Genomic DNA, 16,449 nt, shown 5'->3' with positions numbered 1-16,449 from the left:
TGCAATGCTAGAATTGACCCTTCAGGTAAAGAAAGAGTCAGGCTGAAGATGTGAGGAGAGCTACTAGTCTGAGGGCAGAAGCACAGAAAAAAGCAAGGAAATAAAGTGCATCATACTAAATTGCATGAGATAGTAAGGATATACATAGTCATATTTGATATATTTACAGATTCAGTCAAACCATGATTGACATCAGGCCAAACCCTCAATTCACTTTTTGCTGTCTGAGGTAATTTTGACATGCCATAACTTTCTCATCACATTTTTCACTTCTGCATTCCTCAATGTGTAGATGAGTGGGTTGACTAAGGGTGTTCCAATAGTATAAAATACTGCCACCATCTTGTCCATTGAGAAAGTGCTTGGGGGGCGTGTATATATGAATATACATGGACCAAAGAATAAGACAACTACAATGATGTGGGTAGTGCAAGTGGAGAGAGCTTTTTTCCTCCCTTCTGCACTGTGGTTTCTCAGCGAATGCAAGATGACAATATATGAGATCATCAAAATGACAAAACTGCTTGTGCAAAGGGCCCCACTATTAGACACCACTAATAGGTTGATCACATAAATATCTATGCAGGCTAGTTTCAACAAAGGCTGCATATCACAGCAATAACGATCAATCAAATTGGATCCACAGAAAAGCAATCTCAAGGCCAGGATAATCTGAGCTATAGAATGTATAAAAGACCCTATCCATGCAAGAACAATCAGGATGATGCAGACCTGCCGGTTCATGATGATTGGATAGTGCAAGGGCTTACAGATTGCCGCATAGCGATCAACGGCCATGAGGACAAGGACAAAGATCTCCATGGCGCCAAATAAATGCAGTGCAAAGATTTGAGTCATGCACTCATTGTAAGAAATGATTTTCTTTGCAGAGAGAGCATCTACAATTAGTCTAGGGGCTGTGGACGTTGAAAAGCAGGTATCAACTAAGGACAAATAAAATAGGAAGAAGTACATGGGGCTTCCAAGTGTCTGGCTGAACTTGTTGGTTACAATAATAAGCAAATTCCCCAGCACAGTTCCCAAATAGAAAATGAAGAAGATTGCAAACACCATTTTCTGCTTTTTATGATCCTGTGTCAATCCTAACAGTATGAACTCAGTTACACTGTTATTTTGCTTCATTGTTTGAGTCAATTTGGGGAAAGCACTGGTTAGACATAATCTGCAAAGAAGAAAAGAGAAAAGAATTTTAAAATGAATACTGCATTTGGAGGTTGAATACACTTAATCATGGAACTGCCACTTTCCGATAAGTAATCACTTACCTGCAGAGTACTTCTGGTTTTATCTGAATAAAATGTAATTAATGATATTTAGTATATTTATTTAACTGATTGCATATGAAAATAATGACATAAGAATAGAAAAATAATAAATAAGTAAATGACTCCTCTGACAAAATAAACATTAGTTTAGGTTATTTGGCATGAGTGAATAACTTTTTCAGCCGAATATTTTCTTCAGCATTCATCGAGGACACATCAATATAAGGTAGTGTGTTGCGGAAGTAGAGGAAACTTTTACATGATTTACTCAACATGCTGTCACATTTCTTGAACCAAGAGTCCAGCTATAAAATACTCTTCTAGTAAACATTGAATGAGAAAACGATTGTCTAAACATTTCAGTGTCTTTCTTAACAAAACCTACACACACACACACACACACACACACACACACATACACACACAGACATGTGGTAGAAGGAGGGAGGTGGAGCAATAGAAACAATAAAAATGAAATTTTAGCAATGGACACAGCCAGTTGGCCCAGTCCATCATGAGACTTATTTTAAACTGTTGCCTTGACTAGGTTTCTTTTCTTTTATTTTACTTCTCAACCTTTCTAATTGTTTACTGTTCTAAATTCAGCTTATCTTATTGAACTTTGTACTTTTAATTATAATATGTTGTCCAAAATTAAATTTATCCCCATATTTACTATTTTTCTAAGTCTTTCAATATATTTTCTTAAGACAGAAGGACTCATTGAGACTAAAGTGAAGATAAAATAGAGGGAGAATACTAGCCATAAACCAGAACATTCTTTCCAATTTCAGATTTAATGTTAAGTGTAATGGATTCAGAAAATGATCTCAGGCAGCTCTAAGCCATACCTGAAAGTTTTCAGTAGAATTCTTGGGATATATATCTTTAATGCCATGTACTCTCACTTCAAGTAAGAGAAGATAGAAATAAAAACAAACTCATATTTACCCATGTCTGACTATATGCCAAACAGCGGACAAACTGCTTTATGTGCTTTTATGGTTTCCAGTTAATAGCACAGTCAACAGCAAATTATAATTGCAAAACTGGCAAAGTATGTTTACAACTCACATGCTAGACAAAGCATAATTTTCAACCATAAATAGATTTCACTCAACGATCTTAAAAACACAGTGAAATGAATGATGGACCAAAGAGTCAACTTCAAAAGGGTCTCTTCTACTTATTAAATGTAATAAGCATATGGAAAGATGCTCAATTTCATTCATAGTTAAATACATTCAAATTCAGTTTCCAATTAAATAAAATTTTCACGTATCATTTTAATAAACTAATCTTTATGATACAAGTTTATTGACATATAGTGCTGACAAATTGTGGGCAATCATCAATCCCACCCATTTTCGGTTGGCGTGTAAGTGGGTGGAATCTCTTGAGGGATGGTTTTCAACATCTATAATATTACAACTGCACATAGACCTCAATCCAGTGATTCTATTTCCTACAGATACTCTTACTTGCAAAGATGGAAAAAAATTAAAATCCATCTGAAGGGGGCTGAATGAATCAAGAATGGTACTTTTATTGATACTACTCATTGATAAAATCACTGGTTAAATAGTGCATATGGTCTCTAACATATATTTTAAAGTGAAAAATAAGAGGACAGAACTGTATCCTAAGATGTTGTTTTAATTAAAAGCAAGAGATACATATTACACACATACATTTCTGTAAATGAACGGTAATTTGAAGAATGTCAACAAAAGCGTGCATTTGGACTCTCTCTGTGAGGAAACTGTATTCTTGGCATCACAGATGTGAGCAATATGTAATTTTTAAGACATACTGTTTGGCAACATTTGAAAATATAGCACTATCATGTGTTTCATTAAAAATAAACCTTTTTAAAACATTATCTTACCTTAGGAGGCTGTTTACTACTCACATTGGCATATCACTGAGCCATACAACTCTCTTCTGATGGAGGTAGAAAGAGCAGCAATAATTTGAGGCAACAATAAGACCCAAGAGTGTGAGTAGGATGGTGAGCTAACTATTGAGGTAGTTCTAGAACTCAGTGCTTTTTAATCACATCATATACCACCACGCTGCCGTTAATTACAGGTCCCCTGGCTTTCTTGGATGTTTTCCAAACATACTCTTATCAAAGCTCTTCAATAAACAAATGGAAAAACTGTTGGCAGTTTATATCAATTAAGAATATTATATAAATATCCCTCCTTATCTATATCTATTTACCTGTGTGTATATGTAGATATATAAATATACACATATTAGCATTACATATATACAAATGACACACTTTAGAATGAAGCAACATAGGGGTGAGAATTTTTATCCATCACCTACTGAATTTCAAAGTCTAAAAAAAAGTAGGTGCTTAATAAATATTTGTTGTATGAATGAAAGAATTAAAAATCCTACAATCTAATAGTGTTCTGCACTATTCTATACTCAGATGGCATTGAGGAAAAGGGAAGCCTGTATCCTACTATATCCACCACCATGTCATCATATCTATGGACTATTTCCTGGAACACCCAAGCAGATATTATTTCTATTTGCTTGTCTCTCACACATTCATTCCAATATACCGTACCTAATAGTGCCATTTCCATCAGGAGCTGCTGTGCACATTTTTTATTTCCATCATCTCACTTTAGAATGTAAAACACTCCTAAAAATGTCCTAAACTTTCTATCCTTCCACAAATGCATTGTATGTATTAGATCCTCACAGTAGCATTGGTAAGGTTCACTTTCACCAAGTATTAAATAAAACTAAGTTAATCTCCAATGCAAATCTTACTGGCTTTGGTAATAGTTTATGCATAGGTTAGGACATTCAGTTGCCTTCTTCTCTTCCCAAGGCAATTTGGACACTCTTTACTCAAATGAGAATAAAAAAAGTGATTCTAATATTCTGTCTGATTATCTGGAACCAGGATCTCTTTGCTCTCACAAAGAGGCTTTAGTTCTCATCTGCATGCCAGAGGCTAGGATGGTCCCAGATTCACTCCACTATTTCTGAAATCTATTCTCACATAGGATTTTGACTGGGAAATGCTTCTCTTCTGTCTTCCTTGTAGGAATATTTAACATGAACGATGCACAATATAAGAGTCTGGGCAACGTTATTCCCTGAAGTGTCCCTTCTCTTACAATTACAAAACATGAGCCAGATGTGATAAAGTGCTTAATCTTCAATTTGTCTCACTACATTATGAAAAAAGGCGGCCTATTCTTGCGATTAAAGATGTTCATATGGATCCTAAATGACATCTTTAATTAGAATAAAAAATCATGGTCGCCTAGTGCCCAGGTCTTGGTTTCTAATACCATTCTCCAATAAAATGAATCAGGAATTCTTGAAGAAATGGCTGATTGTAGGACTGGGGCATGGAATGTAAAGATGAACTGGAAAATACTGTAGTCCTAGAACTTAAGGAAGTGCTAAAATACACACACACAGTGATGAGGATATGACAAAGGGACACAGGAGCCAACTGAAAGAGTCCCAATGGCCAAAGCTAGAAAAAAAAATTAGCAGTAAAATAGATAACACATAATTGAAATATAACTCAAAGTACAAAATAAATATCCATGAGTTACAATGATCTAAATAATTAAATAAATAAATGAATATAGGAGGAGAATATAGAAAAGAATCCCAAGTGATTTATATAGATACTCTGACCTCAAGCTCTTCACCTCTTAAGTGTGGGCCGTTCATAGTGACTTCCTTCCAAAGATCACAGTATAGGAGGAAGGAAAAGTAAATTTACAGAGAAGAAATGTGACAAACACTACCTCAGCCAGGTGATCATATTAACAAGTTTAACAGCGGTAAGTGACATTGAGAGCATGTACCTATTGATATGATGTGATGAAAATGAAACTTTCTCTTGTGGTCTTTCTCCCAATAATCCATAACTCCACTCTAATCGTAAGTAAAATATCAGATAATACCCAATTGAGGGCTTTCATACCAAATACATGACAAGTACTCTTCAACTGTCAAGTTCATCCAAAACAAGAAAAGTCAGAGAAACTGTCACTGTCTGGAGTAGCTGAAGAAAACTTGACAACTGAATGTAAGGTGGTATCCTGAATCAGATTCTGGGGAAGATAAAGGCTTTTGTAAACTAAACAATGAGTCTGGTTAGAGCATGCATTTTATTTAAACATAATGTAATAGTGGCAATTAACTAGTTGTGATAAATGTATCACACTAATGTAAAAATAATAGAGAAATCTGAGTGTGGCTTATATAGGAACTCTCGGTATTATTTTCACTGCTTCCCTGTAAATGCAAACCTACTATAAAATATAAATTTTACTAAAAATGAATGGCTTATTTCATTTAACTCATCCTCAAAGTTTGTTCATGTTGTAGCATGTATTACAAACTCTTTCCTTTTTAATGCTAAATAATATTCCATTATATATCTACATATTCTACCTATTCAAGTATTGATGAATACTTATGTTGCTTAAACATTTTGGCTGTTGTAAATAACCCTGCTATGGACAGGAGTGTACAAATATCTTTTTGAGTACCTTCACTCAGTTATTTTGGGCATATTCCCAGAAATGGAAATGCAAAACCATATGGTAATTTTATTTTTAACTTTTTGAGCAATGCCATATTGTCTTTCACAGCAGCAGCACCATTTTGCATTCCCAAGAAGAGTTCACAGGTGTGATTAGTGATGTTGCACATGCTTTAATTGCTTATTGGCCATTTTTATATCTTATTTGGAGAGGTTTCTATTCAAGTCTTTTGTCCACTTATTATTTGGGTTATTATTTGTTATTGAGTTGTAGGAATTTCTTGTATATTCTAGATATTAACCATTTATCAGATATATATTTGTGAGAATTTCTTCCTAACCAAAGGGTTGCCTTTTCTCTCTGTTGATTGTATCCCTTGGCACAAGTAAGTTTTCAATTTCAATGTACTTCAATTTATCTACTTTTTCTTCTGTTGCCCATGTTTTTGAGATCATATTCCAAAAAGTAATGCCTAATAAAATTGCCTGATCTATCCTCTCTACTTCTTCTAAACATTTTATTGTTTTAGCTTTTATGTTTAGGTCTTTGATCCATGTTGAGTTTATTGTATATATGGTGTAAGTTAAGGGTCCACCTTCATTCTTTCACATGCAGATATCTAGTTCTTCGAATACCCTTTGTTTAAAAAACTGTCCTTTCCTCATTAAATGATCTTTGCACCCTTGTAGAAGTCATTTGACCATTCATGTGATTTTTTTTTGCACTCTATTCTATTCCATTGGTCCATATGCCTGTCTTTATGCCAGTATCACACCATTTTGATTACTGCAGCTTTACAGCAAGTTTTGAAATCAGGAAATGTGAGACCTTCAACTTTGTTTTTCTTTTCAAGATTTTCTTGGCTATGAGGTCCCTTGAAATTCCATATGATATTTTCAAATAAATTGTCTATATCTGCAAAACTATCATTGGAGTTTTGATAGGGATTGTATTGAATCTGTATTGTTTTAAGTATTACTGACACCTTAACAATAAGTTCTCCAATTCATGAAAATGAAATATCTTTTAGAACAAATAGTGTATATACACCCATGCACTGCATAATGATATTTTAGTTTATGACAAACCACATACACAATGGTGGTCCCATAAGATTGCTACCATATAGCCTAAGTCTGTAGCAGTTTCTACCATCTAGGTTTGTGTAACTACTCTCTATAATGTTTGCACAATGACAAAATCACCTAATGATGCATTTCTCAGAATGTATCCCTGACATTAAGGACATAACTATATATGTATATATACAGAGAGAGAGAGAAAGAAAGAGAGAGATATTTGAAGAGATTTGTTGTAAGGAATTGGCTCTTGTAATCTTGGAGGCTGGTAAGTGCAAAATCTGCAGAGCCAATATCCTAGCTTGAGTCCAAAGGCCAGAAACTACTGTAAACTAGTAAGAGACAATGTCCCAATTCAGGTCCATAGGGCGGAAGCTGCCTTTGAATCAGGAAGAGTTAATGTGCCAGTATTCAGGCTGTCAGACAGGAAGAGTTGATGTTTCAGTTCAAAGGCTCTCAGGCAGGAAAAATTTTTCTTACACAGTGGACCTCAGCTTTTTGTTATTTTCAATCCTTCAACTGATTGGATGAGGGCCACCTGCATTAAACAGGGCAATCTGCTTTACTTAGTCTACTGATTCAAACATTAATATCATCCAGAAGAACCTCACACACACAACCCCAAACAATGTCGATATAAGGGATCAGCATGATACAGAATGAAAGACAATCATGATCCCTATGAGCTAAATTATGACACAGTGCTGGACAGCTGACATAGCCCGGATGTAGGATGATACTGCTGGCCTTGCAAGCTGAAATCAAACTGCTTCTGGCGGTCCTTAACGACAGGGTGATAAAAGCATTTGCCAGATCTCTAGCTATGTATCAAATACCAGATCATCTGTTAATTCGCTCAAGCAAGGAAACCACATCTGGTACAGCAGCTGTAATTGAAATCTCCACCTGATTAAACTTACAATTATCCACAGTGATTCTCCAAGATCCGTCTATCTCCTGCACAGGTAACATAAAAGTGTTGAATGTGTATGTGCTGGGAATTGCCATGCCTACATCTTTGAAGTCCCTGATAGTGGCACTCATCTCTACAGTCCCTCCAAGATTCGTGGCATTGCTTTTGGTTTACTATTTTCCTAGGTAAAAGCAGCACTAGTGGCTTTCAATTGGCCTTTCCCACTGCAGTAACCCTCACTCCACAGGTCAGAGAACAAATGTGGTGATTCTACCAGTTGTTAAGTATTTCTATTACAATTATGCATTCTGGAACTGGGGAATAAAACACAGCATAAGTTCAGTGACCCACTGGATCCACTGTGAAATAGACTTGAGCTAAAACTTCATTGAAATCTGACCTACTCTGACTGGTGGAACACAGCATTGTTTTTGGATCTCTTGGAATCATTGTCAGGTCAAAGCCAGTGTCCAGTAGTTCCTGAAAGGTCTGATTATTCTCTTTTCCACAATGCACAGTTATCCTGATAAAATATCATAGGTCCATCTAGGGATGACTGTGAGAAAGAAAAATATGCAAATTTTTAGCAGTGATCCAGGGTCCTTCCTCAAGGGGACTCAAAGAATTAGGTCTGTAAACTGGCTCCAGACTGGGAATACGTTATGAGGCCATGGCTCTGCTTTTATGATTCAAGCTAGACTTTTGTTTACTCAACCTAAAACTTTTCTGCTGACACAGATCAAGCAAAAATTGAGTTGGCTTCCTCTCTATTTCACTTCTGGGAACACCATGATCAACCAGCCAATACTATAAATTTTCTTGTGTTGATTATTCTGATTGTTGTTTTGACTCTACTGTGCATTATAGCGATCATGCGCACCTTGGCTTTGGGAGTTGAGGGCCACCCCTTGGCCACAGTTACCCAGGATCACAATACTCCCACTGCATTTAGATTTCCTGGTTCAGTGACCATAGTTCCAATTAGAGGTCTGGCCTACAGATAAAAGGGATCACAGGGCTTTTCAAGGATGCCAGGGATCCCCCATCAGAATATTTTTTATGGTTGTGATGAAAGCTATGTCCTCTGTACCCTCCCATTGTGATGGAGTAGATCTTAAATGACAAATGCACTCTAACATTCTTTCTAATTTCCTTACTCCATTGAATTCCTTCCTCTACATTAAACCAAGGCATGTCTGGTATTTCTAAGTATCACACTGTGAGCCACCATTTCGTTCATGTGTTAGCTACCAAACACACAAACTGACAGAGCCTTTCTTAACTCTAAAAGCTACAACATTAAATGCAGAATCTCTGCTTAGTGAGCCCACATTGAAATATTCAGCCTGATCAAACTTTACATTTTTTCCATGAGTACCCCATACCTTTCATATCCATTCCAACATATATTTCTAAGATTTTTGTCTCTAATTAGAAAATGCAAGTAGTTATTTTGGAGTGTAGTGCACCTCCTCATGAATCACACTTTGTACCTCACCTTTAGGGCCCTGCTGGGACTTGTGTCTGGTTATAGGTTCAGAAACAAAGCGATGGGATGAGTCCTTTGGAGAATCAGAGTTATCTTTTATGGTAACTGCCTCAAGGGAGGCTATAACAGTTTCCTTAGGCAATGCAGAGTTAAATCCTTCAGAATAGCAGGAGAAGCCACTTCCACTGGGAGTGAAGAGGCCTCTGCTACTACAAAAGAAGTTCATCTTCTCTCTATTCTGTCTTCTCAGCTTCCTCATCCATTCAGTGATCTGATTCAGAAGGTGTGTTTCCTTCTTGACCCTTCTTTCTCAAATCTTCATCCTATATCAAGTTATTAGTTTATAACTCCTAAACATTTTTTGAACCTTTTTCTATCACTCCATGTTAGTTTGACTTTCTTAGATGCAAACTCTGAGATGGGGGTTTTTATAAAACTGATTTAGAAGGTAAAGGCTTGAGGGAAGCTGACTACGGTGGGAAAGAAAGGATGTGGTCTCAACTGGTGTCTGGCTTCAGCTTGGAGCCATGGGAGCCCTGAAGTATACATTGTACTACAGAACTGATTCCACCTTGAGGCAAGGGCACCAGCCTTTTGTACCCTCACTTCAGTCATTAATTGGCCACTGTTGGGCCCCAGAGGAAGCAGCATCAATTTTCTCCGGTGCAATTGTCCAGAGGAGATGAGGCTATAAGCTTTAGTAGCCCAAACACACAGCATCTGGGGCCTAGATGCACTAACCCAGTGAAGGGGATTTGTACTGGATGCAGCAGTGTCCACCACATACTCCATCCTCAATGGCACCATCAGAGGTTAGGCATCCATCTTTTCATACATAGATCATTACAAAACATCGTAATTGCTCTCCTTCTGCCTGTTCTGTCTCCTTCAGTTCACTTCCGATATCACAACCAGAATTACCATTGCAAAACTCAAATCTAACTACATCATTCACCAGCTTAAAAGACCTTCCAATATTTTCCCCATGGTACTTAGCATTAAGCCTCAACACAATTATGAGACCCTTCTTGATCTGCCCTGCTCCTGTCCCTCCAGCTTCATATCTTGCCATTTACCCTTTATAAGGCCAGTGTCCAGCATGTTGCCTGGCACACAGTAGACATTCATTAAATAATTGTTGAATGAATAAATGAAGTAAGAACCGCAGCTCTATTGAATTGAGTAGGTTTTCTGCATGCTTATTTTCACCTTCTGGCCTTTGTTACATATTCTTTCTCATAGGAATGCTCTTGCACTAACTGATGCCTCTTCACTCTGCTGACTCTTTTTCATGCTTCAGATCCCATTTCTTATGTCTTTTCTTCCTGGAATCTTTCCTGAAGCCACAGGTCTTTGCTGTGTGTTCCTCAAACATGCTTTCCTACTACCTTTTGCTACTACTATTTTATCATTTATAACCCTATATTGTAGTTTTCAGCTGTCTTCTGGGTGTCTCTCAATGAATCTTAAGCTTTGTTAAGACCTTGGTTCCTCTTTATTCACCAGTGAAGCACCAGCAGCTATCAATGTGTACATTCCTTATGTTCAAAAATGATTGTTTGTTAATGAATGAAGGAGGGAAGGAATGAATGGAATATATTTACCCTGGCATAGCTTTTTGTGTAGATGGAGCTACATATTTTTAAAAACGGCTTTTCATAATGAAATTTTACCAAAAAGTAAACCAATTAATGGCAAAATATAACATCAGCAGTCCACATTCCTAAGATGATAAAATCTTGCTGAAAGCAGAAAGAATACCGAGGTAAATTACTTGTTCATTCATGAGAATTTCAGTTTCAGTTTTATTTCTCCTGAAACAATTTAAGAAGGAGTAAAAAAAAATTGTGGTTTCCCTAAGAAATCTACCTAGAATTCTCCTCAGAGTCTGAACCAGATAAAAGTAGAAAAAAAAATATCCCTGGTCTCCAGTATTATTTTTTTGCTGTATATTTTATTGACTTTTTTTCATCATCCTTTATACATTTATCTATTCATTCAATGTTTATCATGCACGAGATGTTGTTCTCCTTGTAGAAACTTTGTTAGTTAACAGGCAAGTATTTTATGGAGTACAAATGTATACTCAATAAATGGAAATTCCTGTGACATTAAGATATTCTTTTATTTGAGTCATTAATTTTTCTGAGGGGTGATCAGCATTAGATGGTGACAGGAGCAATACAAAATGATTCTGAAACCTACACAGAAATTTGGAAACATGGTGTAATATTCGTCACTTACCCCTTAAGGTTAAACGGCCTATTGATTTTGTATACCTGAAGTATTTACTGAAATATTACAATATTTCAGTCAACATATTATCATCAACTATCATATATAAAAATGAGCAGAGTTATTAATAAAAACTATTAGAATTTAGTTATAGGTAATGAATATATAGTGTCCATTAGCTCAGCCCCTAGCTCAATCAACGGTAACTATTATAATTATCTTACCTTTCTATCGTCATTGCCTAGCAGTGTGTCACAGCAGTTAAGAGCATGGTCTGAGAAAAATCAGGTAGATCCTTGTTACTGGTTCTTCAATGTATCTGTTCTGATACCTTCTCATTTCTGTCTGTTTCGTCATCCATAGAATTATGGGTAATAACAGTGCTTACTTCTTTGGACTGTTATAGAGGTTAATGCTCAATACTGATATATTTTTTTTAATTTCTTTTACTTTTATTAGAATATAAGCTCATGTATCCGTATACATGGATGAACTAATAAAACTAAGCCCCAGTTCAGTAGAATTTTTCAAATGTGCAAATAGTGGTCCTGAGTTTGGATTTTCTCCTTTTTCTTACACTCATTTCTACTCCTCTCAGTAAAGAATCTATGATGTGTAGCTGTCATTTGAATTTCTTTATCCCATAAGTCTTCCTTGTGGAGATCATCCAAAATGTCCTTTTGAGCCTTTCCTCAGTTGAATCAATGTTGGTCTCCAGGCACATTTCTTTGTCACCTGAAATAACTTTCCTACTACACAATTTCCTAATGGCATTTTTCATCTGCTCATTTCTCAGGGTATAGATTAAGGGATCTAATGTGGATATTGCCATGGTAGGGAATATAGCAAATGCTTTATCGGTTGATAAAGTAGCTATGGGTCTCATGTACACAAATGCAGGGCACAAAGAATAAGATGACCACTGTGATGTGGAAGACACAGGTGGAGAGGGCTTTGCACCTCACCTCCCAGCTGTGGGTCCTTAGGGAGCACAGTATAACCACATAGGGGGACCAAAAAGAGGAGGAAGTTTTACACACAGATGAACTTACTATAGGCAGCAATGAAGAGCCCTAGACTGTGGGTATCATGGCAGGCAAGATTGAGAAAAGGATTCGGATCACACATAAAATAATCTGTGAGATTAGGACCACAGAAAGTTAAGCAGAAGATGAAGAGGATATGTATGGTGCATGAAGGAAACCTCTCACCTGTAACACTTTCATTAGCAGGCCACATAGCTGCTGATTCATGATGGTTGTATAGTGTAATCGCTTTCAGATGGCCACACAGTGTTTACAGGCTATCACACTGAGCAGGATGACATCAGCACCGCCAAAGAAATGTTTGCCAGAGCATTGTGTCATACATGCAGTGAACGGGATGGTCTTCTTTTCATGGTGTGAATCTATGATCAGTTTCACGGTACTGAGAGATGAATAGCAGGCATCAATAAAGGAGAGATAAGCCAGGAAAAACTACACGGGGAACCCCAGTGATGGGCTGGCAGTGATGATGACCATGAGGAGCACATTTCTTACCAAAGAAATGATGTAGACGACAAAAAACACAGCAAATATGATTTACTTCATCTTTGGATTCTCTGTGAGCCCCAGCAGAACAAACTCTGTGATGTTCCTATTGTCCATGAGCTTTATCTCATGGTCAATTATATTACCTGAAAAAAATCACTTTTTATTAATGAAAACTTGAATTCATTAAACCTCTCCCTCTAACAAATAATAGATTCCTGGATTCTAGTGAGTAGTGAATTCTTATGACATTTTTTGAAATACAAAAATGTTCTGAGTTCTTGAAGACAACTTAAATTATCTCCTGAGTGAAGATTCTGTTAAGAATATAAACACAAGGAATTGGAAACACAGAGGCAGGAGATTGTCTGTGAGCAGTTAATCATCTGAGATGACTAAGACTAACGTGAAGTAGTAGATGGTGCACATAGTAGCAGTTAAGCTTGACGAAGGAGGTTGAACATGAATTTACATTATTATAAACAATGTTGAACTCGTAATCTACTTTTTATATGACCATAATGATTATAGTTACTTTCATACTATCTAGAGGCAAGTGTATATGAGTGTTTATGTCGCAATTTCATCAACACATATGCACATAGGAACACATTGGAATCCCCAAATATTAATAGAAATGTGATTCTTCTTTCATTGAAGATTCCTTTCATCTTGACTTCTCCCTCAGATCCATTTTCTTTCTTTCCAATCCCCCTGCAGACATGGGCCCCCAGATTCTTCTGCAAAATGTTGAAAATGACCTCCATAGTGGTTAAGTGTATTAACTTCAGAATTAGAAAGACCAGACTGGAATCTTCACTTTTCCACTTGCAACAACTTTTATCTGGGATGCATTGCTTTGGCACCTCACAGCCTTGTTTCCTCATCTTTAAAGTAGGAATAATAATAACCACTTCACAGGTTGTTATGAAAATTGATTGAGAAAACATATATGAACATATTCTCTACACTGCTATAGATACATAAGGATTTTTATTTATTTTTGTGACCGTGTATTCACCTAGGAAACAGAAAGAATTGACATTTTGACTTTTTCATTTTGTGTATGTGTGTGTGAGGAAGACTGGCCCTGAGCTAACATCCATGCCCATCTTCCTCTACTTTATATGTGGGAACACCTGCCACAGCGTGACTTGATAAGTAGTGCATAGGTCCACACCCAGGATCTGAACCAGCGAACCTGGGGCTGCCAAAGCAGAACTTGCAATCTTAACCACTGCACCACTGCCCAGGCCTCTCCACTTTACTTTTAAAGAAGGCACAGAGACTTGTCATCTACAACAGTTGATCCTGAGAAGGGTGCTCCATGTTCGTGCTTGGACTAAACAGCTGATAATTTATGTCATTTAATATTCATATTTATGTCTTTTCTGTATCTGAAGTGTACTTAAATTTTGTTTTCACTCTCAAAATTAGTCTTGATTGTGAAAGGAGGTGTCTCATAGCAAAAGAAGGGTGTCTCCGGTCAGAGAGCAGGGTCCTACTATCTGCTTAATCTCTGTGACACTCAAATTTTTCATTTGTCCCATTACGTTAATGATATTTACCTCCATCTTTTGAAAAATTGAGTTGATGATGAAATGCTCTACTACTATATTTGAAAAGTGTTGAAATACAATGATTACTATATACGAGGAGTAAAAATCTTCAACACGCTCCAGCACTATTGAAAACTTACCTTATAGTTTTAGATGATCTTAGTGATGTTTGGGGGTGTTCAGAAACAGTTCCTTCTTCAAACTGACCTTGTCTTGGGATAAATAAATTTCAAAGTGAAAAATATGACACACTCAGAAAGAACCTTTTCAGACAATTCGATATGAAATCAACAGTTGTTAAGAAAGTGTTTTCATAAGTCTAAATCTTTCCTTCTAGCCTAAAGCCTCATTTTCACAGATAACCCGGGTTTAAATATAGAATGGATTCGTTTGAAACACTATGGAGAAATGATCTTCTGTAGATGGTCCCATAGGCAAAAGGCAGAAAGTGTGGAGGAGATACATTCAAATGGGTCATTCCACCCATGATGAATTTACTCTGAAGATGTTAACACCAAAAAAATATCTTCGCTTTGCACTGCATGGATATTTGAAGAGGTTTTTATAAAGTTTCAAGGACTTTGTGTTGTATCTACTACTTTCTCTCCCAGGAATGAAATGCCTCCTTTGAGAAAAGTCTTTGTCTTAGCAGCAGCTATTCTGGACAGACGTGTTTGAGGAACACTCACTCATTAATGGGGAATTGTATTCCCTGCCCTTGAAAGGTGAACATATGACAATCCCCTTTCTCAATCTGAACCCTGAGAGAACTTATGTCTTCTTATCAATTTTAAAACTTTTCGGGAAACGCTCTCTTGATTACTTGAGAGCTAAAGTGGTGAAGGCATAAAATTAATGAGCCATTTTAAAGTACTTGACTATAAAAATTGTTTTTCACATTCATCAGAGGGCTGTGAAATTAAGCAGAAACTCTAAGTTTCCCAATTAGTTGTCTCTGGGACTCATGGTCTGGTCGGTATGGAATACCAGGCAACATTAAAACTGTGGGGAGATGTCTAAAACACAAGAAGAGGGTTCTAATTTCAAACACAGGAATTGTTCCACGCTTCTCACTTGGTACTGTTAGCAATTTTCATTTGAGCCATTCTAGCAGGTTTGTAGTGACAAATTATTGTGGTTTTAGTTTGCCTTCCATGATGACTAATGATATTGAGCATTTTTTTGTTATTACTGTCTATTTGGATATATTTTTTGAAGTTTCTTTTCAAGTTCTTTTCACAACTCAAAAATAGGAGTTCTGGTTTCTCATAACTGAGTTTTAAGCATTTTTTATATATTCTAGATATAGGTTTTGGTCATATATACGTTTTGTGTATAAAAATAAATATAAAATATATATTTATATTTAATTTATATTTAAAATCTCATATATAAATATATAAAATCTTATATATAAATTACATATAATATAATTTTTTTTTTTTTTTTTTTGGTGAGGAAGATTTTCCCTGAGGTAACATCTGTTGCCAATCTGCCTGTTTTTGCTTGAGGAAGATTGTTGCATTGTTGCTGAAGATTGTTGTTGTGACAATCTCCCTCTATTTTTTATGTGGGATGCCACCACAGGGTGGATTGATGAGAAGTACATAGGAACGCCCCCTGGATCTGAACTCACAAATACTAGTCCACCGAAGCAGAGCACATGAATTTCACCACTATGCCACTGGGCCAGACCCAAATATAAATTTTTATGTATAAAATATATAAAGTTTTTTCTCAGTCTATGGATTGCCTTTTCATTTTTAAAAAGGATGACATCTGATAGGCAGAAAATGTAAAACTTTGACAAGTTTC

The 16,449-nt window shown here is 36.4% G+C and overlaps 1 protein-coding gene and 1 pseudogene across 1 annotated transcript; both read right to left on the bottom strand.

Annotated features, from left to right (window-relative positions):
* Window positions 1–210: 210 nt before the first annotated feature.
* LOC123278136 (olfactory receptor 4C11-like) lies at window positions 211–1,143 on the bottom strand. The gene has a single exon (XM_070487197.1). It carries the CDS (start codon window positions 1,141–1,143, stop codon window positions 211–213), a length of 933 nt encoding a protein of 310 aa, XP_070343298.1.
* Window positions 1,144–12,165: 11,022 nt separating this feature from the next.
* LOC139040923 (olfactory receptor 4C46-like) lies at window positions 12,166–14,649 on the bottom strand (annotated as a pseudogene).
* Window positions 14,650–16,449: the final 1,800 nt, after the last annotated feature.

Source organism: Equus asinus, chromosome 17, assembly GCF_041296235.1.
Source record: "Equus asinus isolate D_3611 breed Donkey chromosome 17, EquAss-T2T_v2, whole genome shotgun sequence".
Lineage (NCBI taxonomy): Eukaryota > Metazoa > Chordata > Mammalia > Perissodactyla > Equidae > Equus > Equus asinus.
The sequence above is the reverse complement of the archived record's forward strand: the minus strand, read 5'-3'. Positions and strand labels throughout refer to the sequence as shown.